This window comes from Pygocentrus nattereri, chromosome 15 (genome assembly GCF_015220715.1).
Source record: "Pygocentrus nattereri isolate fPygNat1 chromosome 15, fPygNat1.pri, whole genome shotgun sequence".
In the NCBI taxonomy this organism is placed as follows: domain Eukaryota; kingdom Metazoa; phylum Chordata; class Actinopteri; order Characiformes; family Serrasalmidae; genus Pygocentrus; species Pygocentrus nattereri.
This window is the reverse complement of record NC_051225.1, coordinates 24,033,015-24,056,297: the sequence shown is the minus strand read 5'-3', so window position 1 is coordinate 24,056,297 and position 23,283 is coordinate 24,033,015. Positions and strand designations below refer to the sequence as shown.

At 41.2% G+C, this 23,283-nt stretch overlaps 1 protein-coding gene across 8 annotated transcripts in view; it reads left to right on the top strand.

The window, feature by feature from the left end:
- The window catches only part of mast3b (microtubule associated serine/threonine kinase 3b), a 29,608-nt gene extending 14,374 nt beyond the window's left edge, over positions 1-15,234 (top strand). For 4 of the 8 annotated variants that reach the window (XM_017716590.2, XM_017716594.2, XM_037545290.1 and 1 more), the window contains 19 exons: positions 2,875-2,976; positions 3,084-3,216; positions 3,312-3,379; positions 3,488-3,576; positions 3,748-3,956; positions 4,529-4,667; positions 4,776-4,908; positions 5,167-5,332; positions 5,493-5,594; positions 5,717-5,839; positions 5,965-6,077; positions 6,199-6,380; positions 7,059-7,180; positions 7,375-7,575; positions 7,793-8,019; positions 10,214-10,336; positions 10,438-10,574; positions 10,714-10,895; positions 11,782-15,234. In XM_017716590.2, coding sequence (XP_017572079.1) covers positions 2,875-2,976; positions 3,084-3,216; positions 3,312-3,379; positions 3,488-3,576; positions 3,748-3,956; positions 4,529-4,667; positions 4,776-4,908; positions 5,167-5,332; positions 5,493-5,594; positions 5,717-5,839; positions 5,965-6,077; positions 6,199-6,380; positions 7,059-7,180; positions 7,375-7,575; positions 7,793-8,019; positions 10,214-10,336; positions 10,438-10,574; positions 10,714-10,895; positions 11,782-12,821 — 3,591 coding nt within the window. In that variant the 3' untranslated portion in view covers positions 12,822-15,234. The remainder of the gene's footprint in view (positions 1-2,874; positions 2,977-3,083; positions 3,217-3,311; positions 3,380-3,487; positions 3,577-3,747; positions 3,957-4,528; positions 4,668-4,775; positions 4,909-5,166; positions 5,333-5,492; positions 5,595-5,716; positions 5,840-5,964; positions 6,078-6,198; positions 6,381-7,058; positions 7,181-7,374; positions 7,576-7,792; positions 8,020-10,213; positions 10,337-10,437; positions 10,575-10,713; positions 10,896-11,781) is intronic. The other 4 variants (XM_017716592.2, XM_037545292.1, XM_037545291.1 and 1 more) reach the window with 2 other exon arrangements.
- Positions 15,235-23,283: the final 8,049 nt, after the last annotated feature.

Sequence of the window (23,283 nt, the reverse complement as noted above, 5' to 3'; positions counted from 1 at the left end):
AGAGGGGAAGTAACATGGCGCACGGTCTCAGCCACGCTGTGCCTGTCTCCAGCTCAACAAATGTACAAGTGTCAACTTACCTCATCTTCCTTTCTGATGCTCTACATTCACTGCTTTTTTTTCCAGAAAGAGCAACGGGTTCAGTGAACAACAGCTTCTAGACTTTAATCACTCATAATGAAAATATTATTTGCAGAGCTGAAGGATCACTGTGGTAGTTGGGAGGGAATTTCCCTCTGTGTGTCATCCTAGCCTGTGGCTCTGAGCTTTGGTAGGAAATGCAGGGCTCCTGTTTGGCTGGAGTTTCGTCTGTACGACTAGAGAGCCTTAGTTTCCATAGCAACACTTACGCCTACCTCCTGGGTTGTGTGCAGACAACCCCAGGCAGGACTCATCATTTGCTGTCAGATTGCAGGGCTGGTGTGGACATTATGCACAGAGCTAAGCTTATTAAAGTGTTTCCCACATCCCTGAGTCACTGGCTTCAGGTATGCGAGCACTGGATTTTCTGGACCTCTAATAACTCCTGCCTTTGTACTCTCTCCTACCCTGCCAGCCATATACCGTGTCGCACATTATACTTTGTAAAATAATAGGGTAGTTTTATAAATTATTATGTGTTAGCATGTGATAAAATCTATCCATTAAAGAAATTAGGATTTTCCCCACCCCCACCCACCAACATGATTTGGCATTTTAATTGCAATCAGTTGTTTACCACACCCCCCTGGGATGGATGAGGTATTTCTACAAGGCCACCCTCAAATGGTGTCTCCCTTTGTACACAAAGCAAATTGGGTGATGAAAAACAACCAATATTGCTTATCCTTTTGAACGTTCATTCAAAATATAATCTCTTACAGTACAGTGATGGAGAAAAAAACAAAACTCACCATGAAATATTTTTCTTCAAATGTATATGAGCTGCAGTTTTTGGCACCCCTAGAATTTTTTTTATTAAATGTGAAGAATATTCCTATCCATATTTTAAGTTTTAAAGTTTACCGGAGCATTTAGGAACCACGTCAGACCTGACTCAAATGTCAGCCATTACCTCCTTTTTCACTGGGGTGTAAATAGGAGGTGAGACACAGGCTAAATCCCCTTAGTCATTTCCAATTTGGACTATGAATCTCATTTCCACTATTTTTTATGGCTGCTGTCCAGTTGCCTGTTTTAGACCATGCATGCTCACTTGCCTTCACTGCGCATGCTCAGATTGGGCTTCTGGTTCTAATCAGGTTGTGACCATCATCCATCACTATGAGAAAGGCCAGCAATCAGAAGGCAGCTACAAGAAAATAGCTAAACAGTTCAGGGTAATAATTAAGTTAAAAGCCACTGGTGAAATTAAGAATCTGCTGAGAAGAGGACACATGTCTGTACTGGCACAGTTTGGAGAATGGTTTGAGTGGATAAAGAAACTCCAAGGATCATAGCTGGAGAATTGCAGACTTTAGTTAAGTCTGGGGGGGTCAAAGCATCTCCCAAACTGCATCAAGACATCATCTATTTGACCACAAGTTGTTTGGGAAGGTTGCCAGAAGAAAGTCTCAGCTTTCAAGGACCACTAAACCCAAGTGCCTACAGTTTGCCAGACATTACTTCAACTTTCAGTGGGACTGTATTCTGTGTTTAGATGAGACCAAAATAGAGCTTTTCGGCAACAAAGTTGGTGTACAGACAAAGGTAGTCATGCAGAAAAGTACCTCATCCCCACTGTGATTTATAGTGATTGATCTGTGATTATGTGGGGCTGTTTTTCTTCCAAAGGCAATCAGATACATGGTATCAAGTACCAGCAGATATTAATTAAAATCTTGACTACTTCAGCCAAGAAACCTAAACTAGGTCTTAATTGGCTCATCCAGCAAGACAGTGATCCAAAGGCACACCTCAAAATAAAGATTAAAAAATGGTTCACTGACCACAGAAATCTACCAGTGTGGACCTTGGAATGTAATGGATCTGGAAAGATTTTCTAGGGAGGAATGGTCTCAGAATCATTGCCATGTGTTCTTCAGTCTTATTAAACATTTTAGGAGAAGACTCAAAGCTTATATTTGCAAAAGGTGTGTGTGCGAAATAAATGAAGGGGTTGCCAACAGTTTGTGTGCACAGATTGAGAAAAATATTTACTTCATGATAGAATTTAAGTTTTGTCTTTGTCATTGTACTTTAGATAAAGAATGAAAGAGACAAAGGATAAGCAATAAAGAATTTTTTTACAGCCCATTTTGCTCATGTTTACCAGGGTTACCAGTATATGCAGTCAGCACTGTACTTGCTACTAGGAATGATTGAGTTTTTGTTATATAATCATAGTTGCATGCGACATCATTAATAAGCAACTGTCTGGTGCTCTTTGCTTTATATGGAGTCTGTACCTTTCATTTGTGTAGGACAGATAAAAGGCCAGATATGAATCACACATTTAAAAGTGCTTGGAGGAAATTGTTCATTACTTTGATGTAACACTTTCTGTTGATCTTGTGGGTTTTTTTCCCCCTCCACATTTTTAAGCATAACTCCATTTGCTTTTTAAGAGATGACAACAGGAGGCATCTTTTTATACTGATTTGACAAGACAGCTCTTTTCCTGCTCTGGACTCACACTGGCCATCTTGCCAGTGCAGTTTAAATGTGATGTGCTCTCTGTTCTTTGCTGTGTCATGTTTTAAGCTTAAATTAAATCAGTCATGACACAAATGAGAATTTGGCTCCCATATCTCAAAACATAAGAGAAGCACCACTTAGGACTGCCCACACAGCACAGCAATCAGCCTCTCCAAAACCTCTCTTACAAAATTGGTTAGGCTTTTTTTTTTTTTTTTGGTGAGACATTTCGTAAATTAATCGGTTTTGTACTCTTAGGCACTTGAGCGTTCAGAGAGCGAGGAGGTCACAATAATCACTCAGCTTGTGAAGAAGATTCTTATCATCATATCCCGCCCCGCAAGGCTATTGGAATGTCTGGTAAGAACTACAAAATGCATGCGCTTTCAAGTGAACTCACCTCTTTGACCGCAAGGATTGTGAATGTTTTACTGATTCAGATATTTTGAATGGCTCTGCAATGACAGGAGTTTGATCCTGAGGAGTTTTATCATCTGCTGGAGGCAGCAGAAGGTCATGCTAAAGTTGGCCAAGGCATCAAAACGGACATTCCCCGTTACATCATCAGCCAGCTGGGCTTGAATCGAGACCCCTTAGATGGTATAAGATCTTTTATGTAACATGCAGTGACATCATGTATACCAAACAGTACATGCTGTTCTCAGGCATGTTTTTCCTCTTGTCTCCTTTTGCAGAAGTCAATCAGCTAGAGGAACACTTTGAGTCTGGGCCCTCCCTCAATGTGGAAACTGAAGACTCAGAAGTAAGTTATCTTTAGTGGTCTTTTTCCCTGATGCAGAGTGACCTAATCTTGACCTAGTTAGGTAATCATAAATGACAAAATCTCTCTTCCTGCTGCTTTTATTTCTAGCAGATTAAGTCTGTGCTCACCCCACCACGAAGGAAACCACTAGAGAGTGACTTTGAAACCATAAAGCTGATCAGCAATGGAGCTTATGGGTAAGCAGATCAGCTCAGGATACCTGGCATGATACTGGCACAGTGGATGCAACTCATAAGCAAACACGGTTTCCAAACTTACAGTTCATTACACTGATTAGGATACACTGTTTGCCACTGTAGCCTCAGATGCTGCCTCTTCACCGCATGAGAGAATATATTTTCTTTCAGGGCCGTGTACCTGGTGAGACACAAAGAAACTCGCCAAAGGTTTGCAATGAAAAAGATTAACCGGCAGAACCTGATCCTGAGGAATCAAATCCAGCAGGTGTTTGTTGAGAGAGACATCTTGACATTTGCAGAGAACCCATTCGTTGTCAGTATGTTCTGCTCCTTCGAGACACGCCGACACCTCTGCATGGTCATGGAATATGTGGAAGGTAAAGTTCTAGCATAAGCAGTAAGTCAGAAAACTACATGATCCTGACTTTATGGAGTTACATTTAAAAACATTATATAGCAGAATGTGGTCTTGGCAGGACACAGCCCTACAGACTGCAGCAGTCTGCTTCATTAAACTCTCCTGATTCAATCCATCAGCTAACAAACAAGGTCCTCGTACACTGAATTGAACAGAGTTGGATGAGGAAATATCTAGATTAATTTGTTAAAATACTGTTTTGGAGCTGTTTTTTGTTCATTCAGTCTAATTTGATATTCAGATTTTTAAGGCATTATTGCAAAAACGTTTTCAACAGTGTTTCATCAGCACTGATGATAACAATATACAACTTGTAACATAGTTTATTACAGTAATGATTGTGATATTGTGATATTACCCAGCCCTGGAAGCTAGTTTGCATATTCAAAAATGTAATTTACTATTTGATTTAATGACTATTCAAATATTTGAACAATATGAGTTATTTATATTTTGTGTGTGTGTGTGTGTGTGTGTGTGTGTGTGTGTGTGAATAACAATATATAATGCTTTTTATTTTGTGACAAACAGGTGGTGACTGTGCCAATCTTCTTAAAAACATGGGCCCACTGCCAGTCGATATGGCCCGAATGTACTTTGCAGAGACTGTTCTGGCTTTGGAGTACCTTCACAGCTATGGCATAGTACACAGAGATCTGAAACCTGACAAGTATGCAAGGAGTGATCTTCATTTTGTACATCATTTAATTTGAAATATTATTTTAATTGACTTAATTGAATGTTTTAATTTAGTGAAGTCTTCTAAAACTGTTTGCAGCCTCTTGATAACCTCAATGGGACACATTAAGCTGACAGACTTTGGCTTGTCCAAGGTTGGCCTCATGAATATGACAACTAATCTCTACGAAGGTCATATTGAGAAAGATACCAGGGAGTTCATCGACAAACAGGTTGGAGCACTTTTTTGCCCCTTTTCTCTTATTTGTTTATCTTGCATGAATTATTGGTGTTTTTTTTTATTATTGCATTTGAAAATGAGATTCAGAGCCCAAGGCTGGGTTAATTTCTTTACTGCTTCATTCAGTTCAATATGATATTTTATTCAGAATTGAGATTCAGTCATGTATTTTTAAGCATAAGCCTTTAAGTTGTGTAGCAGTATATAATCAGTTGGTAAACGTTTTCAGTAATAACTAATTCCACTGTAGGTGTGTGGCACTCCTGAGTACATTGCACCAGAAGTAATTCTACGACAGGGTTATGGCAAGCCAGTAGACTGGTGGGCAATGGGAGTCATCCTTTATGAGTTTCTGGTGGGCTGTGTACCCTTCTTTGGAGACACACCAGAAGAACTTTTTGGCCAAGTAGTAAGTGGTAAGTTCAAATGCTTGAGTATAACAAATCTTTTCTTTATAAAAATGAACAAAGCAGGGTGTTATTTGTATATGTAAATTGATTTTTGATGTTGGAATTGCAAATACATTTCAGTTACTGACTAAATTAATTGAATGCACTTGTCTTATATCCTTTGCAGATGAGATTATCTGGCCAGATGGAGACGATGCTTTGCCAGTGGATGCCCAGGACATGATTACACGTTTACTGAGCCAAAGTCCCCTTGAAAGGCTTGGAACAGGTAATGTTGTAATTTGAAGTCTCCAGTGATGGGCCTTGTGCCATTTTTTTCCCCCTAATAATCAATGAGTACTTGCACTCTAGAATATCTTGCACATTTTGATGCAATTGAAATATGTGCAGGAGGAGCAACAGAAGTCAAACAGCACATGTTTTTCATTGGTGTGGACTGGAATGGGCTGCTGCGCCAAAAAGCTGAATTTATCCCTCAGTTAGAAGGAGAGGATGACACGAGTTATTTTGACAGTGAGTAGCACTGATGGAGTTTTTCTCTGCATTCACTTTATATTTGTCTAAAGAGGAATGAATTTGTTTATTAACTGTAAATTTTTTTTAGTACTTTTAAAAAATGTTTTATCTCATTAACCCAGCTCGATCCGATCGTTACCATCATTTGGGTTCTGATGATGATGACGAAACCAATGATGATGAGTCTTCCCTTGAAATTCGCCGGTTCTCCTCATGGTCAAATCGTTTCAGCAAGGTTGGTCTTGTTCAGTTGATGGTGTCAATGAAAATTAAACATGCAAACACTGAATTCAGATCATTCATTGATTACAGAATATAGTTTATGCACCTCTTATTTTCTTGCTTTCCCTTTTTAGGTTTATAGCAGCACAGAATATCTGGCCACACCATCCAACCTGAGTTTCTCATCTGACCGGAGTCACAGTGAAGAACATGAGGACCGCACAGAAGGCAGAGAGAGCCACTCCCCAGTAGAGATGCGCAGACAGAGCAGCACAGGAGCCCAGGACAACAGGAGACTCTCTGGACAAAGAGCATGGTCAGTGGCTGCAGACTCTGTATTATTGAGGATTCCTTATGCCCTGATAAGAATCTCCTTAAATCTGTTTATGAAGTTCCCCTAGTGGTGGAGAGGCATGTTGCACTAAATTGCACAGATGTCTTCAGAATTTTTTTTCTTACTTCAAAAATACCATTTGCTAAATGGTATAGAAAGATATAACAAAGACATTACCTTACACACAATACCAGACATTTTTCCACATCATCATGTTTCTTTTGGTCCATTCATCATGAAATTTACACACAATGTAAGGGCCGACAGGTGCTTCCAAAATATAAAAAAATGACAAAATAGAGATACAGGATTTTGTTCAGACAGCAGGTGTGTGTGTGTGTGTGTGTGTGTGTGTGTGTGTGTGTGTGTGTGTAAGCTACATAATCCTTCTATAATGGAAGTTTTCAGATATTTTTGTATATGTACAATCTAGATTTCTGTTTGTGACACACCCAAAGAAATTGGGTAATAGTGGTTAAAGATCTTTACTATGCTTTTCCTTTTCTTCAAACATCAGCTCACATTATTTATCTAACCCGCTCTAGGCAATCTCAGCCTATTGCCTTCCATTCTGAGAATGTTTTTTGTTATGTAAATTATGTATGGAAACTATTATCTGTGATCCTCAAAGATTCTGTAACATATGTCACTTGGTCATAGCTTACGTCCACGAGCCTCGTCCAGCTCCTCTCAGTCTGATAGATGTGTGAGCCCTCTGGTGGTGAGCAGCACACACAGCCTGGAGACCATGCCACGCTTTGCACTGTCCACAGATGATGAAGGTCAGCACTCTATGGCAAATTTTTTTGTTCCAGCTCTCTTGACAAGATGGCAGTAAAGGGCTTGATAATGCAGCATCGCATAGGAGAATTTTGTTAGCATTTTATCACTGAATTAAAATGTTATAATTGTGTTTTAAGTTAGTAGTGTCGCCTTATACAATGCAGAACAATTTTTATTCTCATTTACTTTGTAGCAGAGGTGGTTGTGTCCAACTTGCGGCGAATCAGACTGCGAAGTAACAGTACAGGAACAAAGCACTCCTCTCCAAGGGAACATGGGAGTCCACGATGCTTTGGCAACCAGCTCGAGACCCCTGACAGGCAGCGTCTCTCTCCAGGGGGCAAAGTGCCAAAATCTGCCTCCATATCAACACTCTCGCTGATTATTACTCCTGGTGAGAAACCACACATACTGTGAATTGAAGATATAGCTTTAGCCTTGTTATAAATGTGTTAATTAAGAAGAAAACAAGTGCATTTCCTACAACTGTGAAGTCAAGATTTGTCATTGCTTTTTTCCTCAGTACTAGTATTAAGCAAAGCAGCAAACTTGATATTTGATTTTATTGTTACTGTTCTTATTTCCTTTCCTTTTATTTCCAACCTGTCCAGATGATACGAGTGGAGGTCTTCAGCCAAGCCCTATTTCTCCACACTCCATTTCCTCCAATCCTTCCTCCAGAGATTCGTCCCCAAATAGAGACCTGTCCCTTAGCATCAGTTGTCTACGTCCACCCATCTTCATTCACAGCTCAGGCAAAAAATATGGATTCACTCTTCAGACCATCCGTGTCTACATGGGCAACAGTGACATCTATACCATCCACCACATGGTCTCGGTGAGCAGCTTGAGGCATTGGTGCAGGGAACTGGCTCTTGGCTTGAGCTTAACTGTACATCACTGAGTACATGAATCTATGATATTTTTCCATACGATTCTATGTTGATAATGGTTTATACTTGCATGCGTTTCCTAAAACTTTATTTTAGATCTGAGTACTGTTTGAACACCAAAGAAACAATTAGCTAATTCTTTATAATGCACAAGAAAGCTACCTGTAGTATGTAAAAGAATGTACATTAAATTAGATAGCCATCTGACTTCCATGGCTACTGCCATGCTGGTTTGTACGGTTGTCAGGGACTGGCAACAGTTGTTCTCTCTCGCTCATCTAGCAAATAAAAGATGTACGTCCGTATGCATTTCATAATCATAGGGCATTTTTCCAATGTGCATTTGAAAAACAAGTCTTGATCCAAATGGGAATCAACAGAATTTGTAGTTCTAGTTTATTTTCCACTTGCTTGAGGCTGGAAAGTTTATAGTTATGGCATTAAAAACACTGCTAAATGCTCAATGTTGGCATTATCTATAAAACTATACCTTTTTATACAAACCCAATTCCACTGAAGTTGGGATGTTGTGTAAAACAAATAAAAACCATACGATGATTTGCAAATCCTTTTCAGCCTATATTCAATTGAATACACTACAGAGCCAAGATATTTAATGTTCAAACGGATAAACTTTATTGTTTTTTGCAAATATTCACTCATTTTGAATTTGATACCTGCAACACGTTCCAAAGAAGTTGGGACAGGGGCAACAAAAGACTAGGAAAGTTGAGGAATGCTCAAAAAATGCCTGTTTGGAACATTTCGCAGGTGAACAGGTTAATTGGAAACAGGTGAGTGTCATGATTGGGTATAAAGGGAGCATCCCTGAAAGGCTCAGTCGTTCACAAGCAAGGATGGGGCGAGGTTCACCACTTTGTGAACAACTGCATGAGGCAAATAGTCCAACAGTTTAAGAACAACGTTTCTCAACATGCAATTACAAGGAATTTAGGGATTCCATCGTCTACAGTCCATAATATCATCAAAAGATTCAGAGAATCTGGAGAGATCTCAAGTAAGCCGAAAGGCAGAAAACCAACATTGAATGCCTGTGTCCTTCAATCCCTCAGTCAGCCCTGCTTTAAAAACCGACATCATTCTGTAACGGATATTATCACATGGGCTCAGGAACACTTCAGAAAACCACTGTCAGTGAACACAGTTCGTCGCTCCATCTACAAGTGCAAGTTAAAACTCTGCCATGCAAAGCGAAAGCCATATATCAACAACACCCAGAAACGCCGTCGGCTTCTCTGGGCCCGAGCTCATCTGAGATGGACTGGCGCAAAGTGGAAAAGTGTCCTGTGGTCTGACGAGTCCACATTTTAAATTGTTTTTGGAAATCATGGACGTCGTGTCCTCCAGGCCAAAGAGGAAAAGGACTGTCCGGATTGTTGTCGGTACAAAGTTCAAAAGCCAGCATCTCTGATGGTATGGGGGTGTGTTAGTGCCCATGACATGGGTAACTTGCACATCTGTGAAGGCACCATTAATGCTGAAGGGTACATACAGGTTTTGGAGCAACATATGCAGCATCTTTTTCAGGGACGTCCTGCTTATTTCAGCAAGACAATGCCAAGCCACATTCTGCACGTATTACAACAGTGTGGCTTCGTTGTGTAAGAGTAGAGGTACTAGACTAGCCTGCCTGCAGTCCAGACCTGTCTCCCATTGAAAATGTGTGGTGCATTATGAAGCGCAAAATACGACAACAGAGACCCCGGACTGTTGAGCAACTGAAGTTGTAATTCAAGCAAGAATGGGAAAGAATTCCACCTACAAAGCTTCAACAATTAGTGTCCTCAGTTCCCAAACGCTTACTGAGTGTTGTTGAAAGGAAAGGTGATGTTACACAGTGGTAAACATGCCCTTGTCCCAACTTCTTTGGAATGTGTTGCAGGCATCAAATTCAAAATGAGTGAATATTTGCAAAACACAGTAAAGTTTATCCATTTGAACATTAAATATCTTGGCTTTGTAGCGTATTCAATTGCATATAGCTTGAAAAGGATTTGCAAATCATTGTATTCTGTTTTTATTTATGTTTTACACAACATTCCAACTTCATTGGAATTGGGGTTGTAGATAAAACCTTTGTAAGTCGTAGTTTGCTAATTAGGAAATCCTTTTAAACAGAGTGTGGAGGAAGGCAGCCCTGCTCATGAAGCTGGTCTGAGAGCAGGAGACCTGATTACTCATGTGAATGGAGAGTCAGTGCAGGGCCTGGTGCACACAGAGATGATGGAGCTGCTTCTCAAGGTAAGACATAGAAACAGTTGACAAAGTTTTTCTGGATATTCCACTGGCTCTGCTCTAAATAGATGTTTTAATTACATTTTGCTTTTAATATTGCTTTACAGAGTGGTAACAAAGTGGCCTTGCAGACCACTGCCCTTGAGGATACAACCATAAAGATTGGGCCAGCGCGGAAAACAAGTTACAAAGGCAAGATGGCTCGCCGCAGCAAGAGGAGCAAGAGAAAGGACAATCAGGACCGGTAAAATTCCATTAAAATGTTTTTAGTCCTAGTTTGGGTTATTAAATAAGTAAGAAAATGTATATTTTAGGGACTACTCATGACTAGTTTTATGACATTTAGAGAACTAATAAAAAGCTGTGGTTTATTGTGCCCCTAGACGACGAAGTGTGTTGAAGAAGCTGTCCAAGCAGAGCACTGTGATGCACAGCAGCCGCAGCTTCTCTTCTGGCCTCCATCACTCTGTATCCTCCAGCGAGAGTCTACCTGGCTCCCCCACACATAGCCTGTCCCCAGGCCCCTCCACGCCCTGCCGCAGCCCTGTCCCAGACCACTGCTCTGGTAAGCTCTGTACATTACATGCCTTAAAGTATTTCTTAACAGTTCTTAATGGATCTTAATGCTGAGAGGAGTACAGGTCTTTTTTTTTTTTTTTTTTTTTAATCTAAATGTGGTTACATTTGTAACCTGTCTCAAATGTTTCAATCAAAAAACTATTTTTGTTTATAAAACTGTAAAACTGCAGCATACAAAGTATATATTGTTTGAATGTCTAAGCTTCAAATGCCCATATTTAAGCTAAGTCTTGTGTGTGAAAGTGTAAAGCTCAAACACAGTGCATTATCTGTGCAACTGCAAAGCTGTCGCACATCAGTGTTTATTCCTCACCATATTCATTTTTTTGTCATTGAGAATAATCACAGCAGGCTCCAACACCCCCTGCAACCCAAGGGGATAAGCAGGCTAGATGATGACTGAGTGAAAAATCACATTATTTGTTTAAATATCTGGGCATCTGAATAGCATAAACAGTTAAAATGTCCATTTCTAGTGTTAAATCTGTTTAATTTCTCTTGTCATCTGCCCTCTCTCTCGGTCAACCGCCAAAATCTATTCAAAATGCTCAATCAGCCAAAAAGTGCTTATGAGGACTAACTTGAGCCAACTGTGCTATATGCACCATGGGCGACGGTCTGCCACAACGCTCACCCACCGCTAGAAGCCAGCCAACTGTCAGCTTTGTGTGTCCCAAGCCTAGAAGTGCTTTAGGGCATCAGGACCATTACTAGAATTTAACTGCATATGCTATTTTCACATGAAATAATCTGAATTATCTGAAATGCCCAAAGATTATGCTTTTTTTCCAATTTTGATGATCACTATCAGATTCAGAGATTGGAAGTAATTTTTTGTTGTCTGAATACTGTTTGTAAATCTGCCCATATAGATGCAAACCTCCCCCAGAGTGCCTCCCCATGCTCCAGCTCTCCAAGTTCTCCAGCTGTCCAGATGCGGCCGAGCTCTCTGCATGGCCTTGGCCCCAAACTGAGCGCACAGCGCTACACTAAAGTGGGCCGGCGGAAGTCTACCAGCAGCATCCCTCCCTCTCCGCTGGCCTGCACGTCCTCTCCCCAGGCCCTGTCTCCCCAGCACTCTCCTTCCCAATTGCCCAGCATCACCAAGACCCTTCACTCCTTCCATGGAAAGACACTGTCCCCACCAACCATAGTCCGGCATGGTGTTCGCCCCCGGGGCACCGAGCACCCCGTCTCGCCACTTCTGAAAAGAGTGCAGTCTGCTGAAAAGCTCTCTGGGGTCTTTCACGGGGACAAAAAGGCACATGCCTCACGCAGGCACACTCTGGAGGTCCCTCACTGTGAAGTGGAAGTGGGTGGGGACGGTGGAGAGATGGACGTGTCTTACTCGCTTGATCACGGCAGACTGAGTGGACAGAAGCTGCGTGATTGGCCAGGAGAGCGCATGGAGCAGATCGTGGTGATGCGTAAGCTGAATCTGTCTGAGCGCCGTGACTCTTTCAAAAAGCAAGAAGCCGTCCAAGAGGTGAGTTTCGATGAGCCAGATGACCAAAGGGCTGGACAGACCCCTGCCCCGACTGTCATGACTTCCACGCCAGCTGCTGGCGCTCGGCCCAAGCACAAGGCTGAGTGGGTGGTGGTAGACTCGGAGTGTGGAGAGGAGTGTGTGGTTAAGAGGGTCCCTCTGGTGCCCCAGATTGCTGTGCAGGGGTCAGAGAGTGAAGAGCTAGAGGACTGGCAGCCATGCTCAGATGATGAGGATGAGGGGAAAAGCTCAGAGTTGAATTCAACAGGGGACTCACAGACTGAGTCCACAGGAAGGCCAGAAAGTGCATGCTCTTCCAAAAAGGCATCAGACAGCTCAGCAGCTGCATCCACAAGCACAGCTCACAGTGTTTATACAGAAGCCTCAAACATGAGTCCAAGGAAGGGGAAACCCAAAGAGAAATGACAAGGCAGAAAGTTGTCATTTTGAAAATCTTGTCTCTTTTCAGGAGTAGACAAGCAAGTGGCCTGTACCCACTAATTCTTGCTCCTGCTGAATGGTTTGTCTTGGCAGTGTTCAGAGAGCAGCTGGGTTGGAGTGCTAGTTAGCATTTTGTACATTTAATTTGAAAATGAAGCTAGATTTTTACAGGGAATATTTATAACTTTTTTTTTTTTAAGTGCGTGTTTGAATTCTCATGATGGTGAAAACGAAACCTGATGGTAACCAGACAGTCTTTTAATCTAAAGAGGTGACTGCTTGACTTTTCTATGGAAATGTATTTTCAGGCAGAATGTTTGTGCTAAGGGTGGCTAGCATAGCAAATGATCCCATAGCTGGGTGTGAGAAGTTATTACAATTCAAAGAGGCCTAAACATGGCAACACACCCATTTGATTTGTTAGTTTTCAGCCTGAACTTGTCAGTATTTTCTGCTCATATCCAGCTAATATAGTATATGTTCTTATGGCTTGATGCACCGAGTTTACTTAGTTTCAGTGTAGTTCTCACAAGATTTACTTCATTATGCACCATCTGGCCACACTTGGATTAAGTGTATTTTGGCTCAGGGCTTTTGGCTGTAGGGATTTCACTGTTCACTTGGCATTTGGAAACAACATTACACACATTACCAACAGATTTTACGTTATATAGAGTTCCGTTTACTGGATATTGTGGTGCAGCAAGGTAACTTATAGATGTAGTTTTAACCATTTGACCTGATTTAACTCTTGTACATTCATGTGTGTCTTTTGAAAACTATACCGACTGGAATAGTGCATTTCCATGGTTGAACTTGAACACATACCATGCTTCAGGGGTGTCCAAGGTTTTATGTGTGTCCTGAAGATGAGCTGTTTTAATTTTTGCAGTTGTCCGCTCCCTTTAAAGGATTTCAAAAATATGTCTTCACAATGCATTTTATTGTAAACTCCATTACAGTTGCAATTTTTACTTGACCTCCCATGTTTTTTATGTCACTTGATATGCTTAATTTATGCATGCAATTCTAATGTGGTTTCTAAGCCATATTGTCTGCTTTCCATGCGTTATCTAACTACCTTTTGTATAAGGCAATGTTTACATTTTTTTTTAACCAACTTGAATTTCTCTTGTGCAAAAGCTCGATATGTATGCACCATGTATGTTTAACTTGCCCATACCTACTGAATGTTCAGTATGCTTGAACCACACATAGTGGGAGCAAAGCACAAGAAGGAGCCTGAAGCTTACTGTAAAGGTTTGCTGTTGGAAGGAAAGTTGTTCAGCAACACCATCTCACAAATAGTCTTGCCCTGGAACTGGACGTTGCTGTTTGTTTGTCTGTCTGAGAAATCCTCTAAAAGTTACTAGGTTTATTTTCGGATTTGGGGGGGAATATGCCTGTTTTTCAAAAAAGAGAAGGGTCTTCTCTTCCACAATTACAAGAAACCCAAAGCGTAATATTTTCATTGCATGGTACTAAAGTTGATTGCATACGCTGTGGTTGTTTCCGTTCTAATTGGTCATTTGATAAAGACAAGAGGAGGTGGAACACATGCTATGAAGGGTTAACAGAACATTTTTTATTTTTTTAAAACCACTTGGGTACTTTGGAGTCTCTGTTGTACTGTTATAGTGCATAACTGCATATTGCTACTATATTTGGTGCTACTTGGATCTGTAATGCATTCCATGTTTGTAGTTAATATCTTTTACACATAAAGGCTAACTTTGAGACCTTCTGATATTTGCATGCTGCATGTATTTTATAGTGAGCACACAACAAATGCTCGCATGGCATTCTCAGTGCAATGTGTCTCTTGGTGCGATCTAACTAAGCCTCTGACTTTCCGTAAAACTTTCAGTGGATATAATCGTAAAATCAGTTACATAATCCGGTGTGTTTATTTGAATGTTTTTGCTGACATTATGTTGTGGATATAAAGTGTTTGGTCTTTCCTAACTAGCTGAGTAGCACCTGAACCTCTTTTTAAAAACCATTCTGATGAAAGAATAAAGAGCTCAATAGTCCCAGCTTTGTTTCGTCCCTTCCATATCTGGTCACAATGAAATAATGAAAGTTATGAAGATGACCAGCAAATCCTGTTTTTGTACCTTTATATGCAATAGTGATGTTCCTCTTCCTCCGTTTCTTGAGAACTATTGGGGTTGTTGGTTTGGTCTGTGCTGGTTTGTAAAAATAAAAAACAAAAAACTTTTATATATATTTTGTAATGTTGTAATACCTGTTTGCCAGCCTAATCAATGTTTTGTAATAAATCATGATGTGTTGGTTCTAAACACTGAATACTATTCTTCCCTAGTTATTAACCAGTGTGGGCTAATGCATTGGATCTGACCCAAACTGAGACTGATTAAAATGCAAACGAATTGTTGTTTGTGAAGTTTATTCTTTCCCATTGGAGAAATGCTCAGACTTTTCTTCTGCAGCTATTCCATCGCTCAGGGCTGATTTATAGTGGAGTTCTGTGTCTGCAGGATTCCTGCGTAATTAAATCATTAAGATGTAAACAAAGTCAGTGAGAGTGGTTCCATGTGAAATGCTCCGTTCTAGAAAAGAGTCAGAATTGTTTGAGGTGGTGGTGATGGGAACCAGATCTCTGTTTTGAAGTTTTTATTGCATCTAAAATTTATTACTTGAAATGGTTACAAATATGTTGCCTGGGATCAAAATCCATGCTGCAAAAAGAAGTGTAGTAGTAATTTTACTATCATCAACCTTACATATAAACCCTGGAGCACAAGGGGTCGGCAAAATGCGGCTCTTTTACCGTCTTGTTTAAGCTCCACAACATAATTGTCCTTTGCAATAAAATAAAGCTCTGCTGATCGTTCAAACACAGTTTCAACAATAAATGCTCTTAAACACTGTAGTCGATGTACCCTATATCTAGTAATTCACCCAGTGACCCTGAAGGTTGGCATGCAGACTGCTGGTCACGTAGCAACACAGACAACAGCCTTGCCTATCTAGTAGCTAACGACAAGGCAAAGAGAGATTTGCATTTATAAGCATTCAGCTGGTTTTCTGATGTGCTTAATCTGCAAAGAGAAATTGTAAAACTAAAAAGGTATGAAGCTGAAGTCAGTTTCTTGTTCGCTAGCTCCTTTTTTTGAAGTTTGAACGAGAAAATGCAAACAAGAAGCTGGTGCATGAGATACTGACTTCTGCCTCTTAAAAAAATGTTGAGAGACATTTTACAAGAAATTGTTCTACTTTTTCAGAGGAATTTCCTGCTGGAGATGCAAGAAAAGCAGCTGAACTAAAGCTTAAAGCAGAGCAAAGTAAGTCTGTGTTGTCGTTCATAGGCAATTATATATTTTTTTAGCTTTTACTAGCACATTAGCACATACTGAGACATATTTACAGCCAAGACGGTAAAACGGATCCAGTGTGTTGGGAGCAGGAAAACACTAAAAGCAGGGCAGTGTTCCTCCAGGTCCAGGGTTGAGAAAAACTGCTTTAGAAGATTTTAGAAAATTACACCTAACACAAACTATCGTACCCCAGACATGGATGGTGGATGGAGGTCCACTGTTGGCCCACTGATGACAAAGCTGGTAGCCCACTGTTTTTTTGCTATGCGTTTTCCGGGCAGACCACTGGTGGTAAAACAGAGTGTTGCAAAATGCTACTTTCGAGTGTTCATTTTCCACTAACAGACCAATTTGCTTATTTTTCCTTCATTTTCTTCTGTCATTGTAAGAGGCATAGCCACAGGGTGGCCAGTACTACTCTGGAATAAAGCATGGCCATCTTCTTGCCACTCTAGTTACGGAAAGTGAGACAGTTGACCATTATTGTATACCATCAATTACACTTTATGGTGAAAATCTGCCATCAGGGTCGTTACCAATCAGTCATAACAGTCTGATGGAGCTGCAATTATTAGTTAGTGTATTTGGGTGTGATAGGCTAATTTACTGAGCAAACAAGCGAGTGAATGTGCACTAGGTGCCCTCAGCAGTGCTGCTCTGTAAACCACATTATGAAGTAGCAATTCAACGTTAAGATGTGTTACCTATCAAAAATTACTCAGCTATAATCATATATCATGCTACTTTCTTCTATAGTTGCACACATGCATGTGTTGTAAGTTCCCTAACACAGTGCTTTCTAATCATATGACTCAAGTATAACCTGTAGAGGGGCAACCTAAATTAATAACTTCTATGGCCTGTGAAATCTTTGCTTATAGTTAATATGCACTGAAAAAATACTGCATTTAACCAAATTTAAATACATCCTTCCTCATAAATTACTAAAATACATTACATAAAATTTCTGTTTACTTTCAGCAATGGTTGTGTTGATGTAATACTTTATTCATGTAGAAATGATGGAGAGATTTAGTTATGTACAGAGAAAAAACACCACCACTCAGTACACCATGTCAGTACTGTTACACTGTTTTATTGTTTTTCCTTAGCAGTGTGCCACTGCAATAACATTTCTGGGTCTTACCTGCCCACCCCATTTGGAAAGTTCTACCTATGCCCCTCTTTGTTATCCTTTGTAATTTGGTTTAGTAAATAATTTTAACAGCATTATCATAATAATACCAGTTAACCTAAACTGATATAGCAGTTTCAGCACCAACAGAATCGTTTTATATTGAGTCTTACTTTGTTCTTTCAATTGTTTGTAATATTTGTCTTAGTTTATTTTCCAAAATAAAGGCTGTGTGCATTTAAAATCAGTTTGAGGAGAAACTTGGTAGATCTTGTTTGCAGGTATTGCTATCTGGGACCATGTTTTGCCCATTCCAAAACAAAATGACCACCTAAGTTAAAAGCACCAGTAGGTCCACACGCTGCAGTTGTGTGACATGAAGTTGGAATGTACAATTTAAATGAAGCTCAGGGGAAAACCAATGAATTCAATGTACATCAGAAACAGGCAACTGTAACTAGATTGATCTTCCCCTTTTTAGGAATCCGTGTCTTTGGGGAGGAAGAGAAATATGGACAGAAGAGCAGTGATTATAGCTAACCTTGATCTAAAGATAGTTGAATTTAACCTTACTTCAATGGCAAACCATGACTTTGTGTTCAAAACTCAGGAAAGCGTTCAAAAAGAGGAAAAACCCATTGATAATGCTATTTTCTGCTAGCACTCCTAAGTAAATCCACTACTATTTTAGCTATAAGCTAAAAGCGATTCTAGTGACATTCGATATCCAACCCAGTGGTGATTACCCTTGGTAATTAGCCACTGGTGTTCTGGGAGCATGGAAAGCACAAAAAGATGCAAAGCAGGGGGTCTTCCAGGACCATGGTTGGGAACCACTGGTCAGGATGGCCTGTCTACAGAATTCGCCATTCCACAACTCACATATTGGTCAGCAACATTAATTTAGCTTGGATATCCAGATTTCCTTGCTAATGTCAAATATAAACAATAAATACTCTATTTTTGCCAGATGTCCTTCTCTTTGGAATCAAATTATTGGGTGCAGTTTCTCTTGGAATCAGCTCCACTGATTCCTATCACTTTGAATCAGAATCCACTCCAACATTTCTCTAATCAAAAGCCCTGCTGGTCAGGCTATTGCTTGTATTTGCAGGCAATGACATATCTAAAACTTAGAAAAAACTTAGAGTAGTGTTTTTTCTCAAAAACGTGGTCCCACCCATTGAAAATCAAAATGTGATTGGTTGAAATAAGTCAATGGGTTGACATGTTAGGCCTTGAGTTCAGCTCCTGAAGTTCTGACCAGTGGAAGAACTTGCTTGGTTGTGTTTACAGAGATACTGCAAGAATAATATCCTGATAGGATAGTTTTTGTTTCAAGAATGTTTTTTTTTTTTGGTTCTAAGATGAAACACAGCAATTAGTTGATTAGCTGTGACTAGTTATGGAACACATACTTTTGGTCAAGGGACATGGCCTCTCAACAGGCCTTCAACCCAGCAAGCAGAGTTAGACCTATAGATCACTTCCTCTTTTCTCAGGTTACTGACCGCTGGTTCCTGCATCAAGAATTCCAATAATTTGAGGCCAGTAACATCCAGCTATCTTATTTGGCCTCAAACAACCATGTCACCCCGTTGATGCACTAAAATGAGTGTTCCTTTAGTAAAAGTTAATATTTAACTTGCACTTTGTGCTCACTATTTGATTTTCGGTGGGCTGAACTATGTACTTTGACAAACTGCATGCAAGCTCGAGCTGTGTCCATTCGGCTCTTTTGAAACCTCTGGCTTCATCTGTACGGAAGATCTTGTCACAGGTGGCTTAAATGGTTTGTAAACTGCTGAACCAATAAGGGAGGCAACATCCTAAGCATGGGAAATAATGCTTGCAGTCCATCTCCTGAAACAATAGATAGTGTTTTCTGGGCTGGCCAGGCCGGTGGAATCATTCCTGATATCACCCTTGACAGGACACTGTCTAATTACCTCTCTCTGAACTCAAGCTTTGCCCTCAACCTCCAGTATGCCGCCATCCAACAGCACCTCTCAAGGGACCAGCTTGCTTTGTTAAATAACAACCTGACCTCCATTTTTGGACAGAGCACCAAGGTATCATATGGAGGCATAGGGGTTGTTGCTCTTGCTCTTTCTTTCCTCTTGGAGACTCTTGTTGCTAGCGTAGATGGTCAAACCAGTGGTAATCCTACTGACCCATTCCAGAGGATTTTTGGACCTGATAACTCCTCCGAGATCCCTAGTATTGCCCGTGAGTATTTGAGACTAGTACCTTGGACGGTGCATGACAGCGATGGGATGGCGGAAATGACGGAAATCTATGACGAGAAGCTCAAACTTGCACTTATTGAACTTTTTGAGAATATGACCATTGACCATCAGTTGAGTACAGCTGCCATCAAGCAATGGATCAATGGGGCAGCCATTCACCTACACATGAGAATCCATGGCATCCGTTTAAAGTCAGTTCCCAAAGGTTCTGCTGAATCTCTGCGCCTCTCCTACAGAACTGGACTAGGACGAATCATCCAGCTTTACACTGGATACTTACGGCGCAATGTGAAGGAGAGGAGCACCACCCAGAGCCCTCCAGTAAAGGCAGGGTTCTTAATAACGGAGCCCAACAAAAAGGTTAGGCACCGGGTGGTCCACAACCCCTGCCAGTCACAAGGCATCATCAGTGCAATCATAGCGAGGATCCTGGCTGTCCAGAATATCAGAGCAACTGAAATATTTTTTGAGGAAGCAGGTAAAAAGTTAGACAAGCTAATCCATCAGAGGGAGCATTTTGAGGTGCACACAGGAAACATGAGTTATCATAGTTAGGTACAACTGGAATTGGACTAAACTATATCATATATAACCTACTGACCAATGGCACCAATAATCAGTGATGTAGCTCTGAGTAAAGGGTACTTAAGATGGTTAAAAGAATCTGTGACATGAAACAGCTACAATTTAGCTGGAGGTCCTCCAGAAGTGTATTAATTTTTATCCCTTTAAGAATGCTGTTTTGTTTCCGTTCTAATTGTATGCTTTGTCCTTTTTAAAAACACTTTTCATGTTTATTTCTCTCAGCATGCTATATTATTTTTCTTCTTTTGTCTATATTTTTCTTTTTTGAGTCACATAAACATGCTGCATTTCAAGGTGTTTGTATATCATGTTAAAATAATTTTTAAAAATCAAAAAGTTACATTTTAATTTTTTTTCTTTTATAAGATACACTAGCTTATTGCTATACTAGCTTACTTATTTTTTGGAAAGCCTGCAGTTCAACATGCTTGTGACTTTAATTTTATACATTTATCAACATGTCTTTTTGAAGTGCAAATAACAGTAATACCATAAAACCTTGTAAAAGATACATTAGTGCCAACCTATCCTCCCATTTGTAGCAAGGAAAGTGTGTATGATTTTGTTATATATCTATGTAAAATTCCCCAAAACTGCTGGTGTCTTTTAACACTGTTGTCCAAATAAAGTATTTTCTTGCATGAAACTGTCTTTTTTGTCAAGCTACAAAAATTCAGATTTCATGCTGTATTTGATCATTCTTGTATTATTATCTTGGCCTCCCTATGCCCCTTGCCTTGTAATTTTGCTTTTTAATGCAATATTACTATTTATTTGTTATAATAGAAAATGCAGTTTGTTTAGTTTTTTTTAAAGATGTTAAACTCTGCAATTAAATAAACTATAGAAGGTGTATACTTATTTTCACTTAAAAAAGTAAACAAATATGTGTTAATCTACATGCAAAATAGTATCAAGTAAGACAAATTTATTTCCAAAAATAATTGACATTAAGGTACTTTGGTTCCAAATTCCTCCTGAACATTCACAGCTATTGCATTTGTTAAATTTCATCACCAACCTACCTGATTTAACATAATGAAGTACTGATTAGCCAAAGCAGGTACAACTACAGTCAGCAATGATTATTCCATCCATCCAGCCACCCATCCATCCATCCATCCATTATCTTCCATTTCTCCGGGGTACGGGTCACGGGGGCAGCATCCTAAGCAATGAGGCCCAGACCTCCCTTTCCCCAGCCAGTTCCACTAGCTCTCCAAGGGGGATTCCGAGGAGCTCCCAGGCCAGCTGGGTGATATAGTCATGCCAGCGTGTCCTGGGTCTTCCCCGGGGTCTCCTCCCAGGTGGACTTGCCTGTGACACCTCCCGAGGGAGGCGTCCAGGAGGCATCCTAACCAGATGCCCGAACCACCTCAGCTGGCTCCTCTCGACGTGAAGAAGCAGCAGCTCTACTCCTAGTCCCTCCCGGATGATCAAACTTCTCACCCTATCTCTAAGGGAGAGTCCAGACACCCTGCGGAGGAAACTCATTTCAGCCGCTTGTATTCGCAATCTTATTCTTTTGGTCATTACCCAAAGCTCATGACCATAGGTGAGGGTGGGAACGTAGATTGACCAGTAAATCGAGAGCCTTGCCTTATGGCTCAGCTCTTCATTTACCACAACAGACTGGTAAAGAGCTCGCATCAGTGCTGACCCAGCACCAATCCGCCTGTCAATCTCCCACTCCCTTGTACCATCACTCGTGAACCAAACCCCGAGATACCTGAACTCCTCCACTTGAGGCAAGAGCCTATCCCCGACCCAGAGAGGACTCTCCACCCTTTTCCGCCTGAGAACCATGGTCTCGGATTTAGAGGTACTGATTCTCATCCCGGCCGCTTCACACTCGGCTACAAACCGATCCAGCGAAAGCTGAAGTTCGCGGCCTGATTTCCCCAATAGGACCACATCATCTGCAAACAGCAGCGATGTGACCCTGAGGTCACAAAACCAGATACCCTCCATCCCCTGACTGCGCCTAGAAATTCTATCCATAAAAATTATTAATAGAATCTGTGAGAAAGGGCAACCAACTCTCACTGGGAACGAGTCTGACTTACTGCCGGCTATGTGAAGCAAACTCCAGCTTTGTTTGTACAGGGCCTGAATGGCTCGTAGCAAAGAGCCATGTACCCCGTACTCCCGAAGCACCTCCCACAGAATACCCCAGGGAACACAGTCAAAAGCCTTCTCCAGATCCCCAAAGCACATGTGGACTGGTTGGGCAAACTCCCATGAACCCTCCAGAATCCTGAAGAGGGTGAAGAGCCCTGCTCCTCCTGGATCCAAGCTATAAGCCAGACTCTCTTCTCCAATACCCCTGCGTAGACCTTACCAGGGAGGCTGAGGAGTGTGATTCCCCTGCAGTTGGAAAACACCCTCCGGTCCCCTTTTTTAAAAAGAGGCACCACCATCCCAGTCTGCCAATCCAGTGGCACTGCCCCGATGTCCACGCAATGTTGAAAAGGCGTGTCAGCCAAGACAGCCCCACAGCATCCAGAGCCTTGAGGAACTCAGGGCAGATCTCATCCACCCCTGGAGCCTTGCCACCAAGGAGCTTCTTAACTACCTTAGCGACTTCGGCCTCAGTAATGGACAATCCTATTCCCATGTCCCACTGCTTTCCCCTTCTGAGTCGCCTGATGGTTTGCCAGAATATTTTCGGAGTCGACTTAAAGTTACTTTCCAAGGCCTCACCAAACTCCTCCCACACACAGGTTTTTGCCTTGGCGACGAATGAAGCCGCAGATCGCTTGGCCTGTCGATACCTGGCAGCTGCCTCTGGTGTCCCACAGGCCAACCATGCCCGGTAGGATCAATCTGACAGGTTCTTCTTCCAGACGCTCCCAGCAGACCCTCACTATACATTTGGGCTTGCCTGGTCTGACTGGCATCTTGCCCCACCACCTGATCCAACTCACCACCAGGTGGTGATCAGTTGAGAGCTCAGCTCCTCTCTTTACCCGAGTGTCCAAAACACATGGCTGCAAGTCCGATGACACGACTACAAAGTCAATCATTGAACTGCGGCCTAGGGTGTCCTAGTGCCATGTGCACTTATGGACATCCTTGTGTTCAAACATGGTGTTCGTGATGGACAAACTGTGGTTAGCACAGAAGTCCAAAAACTG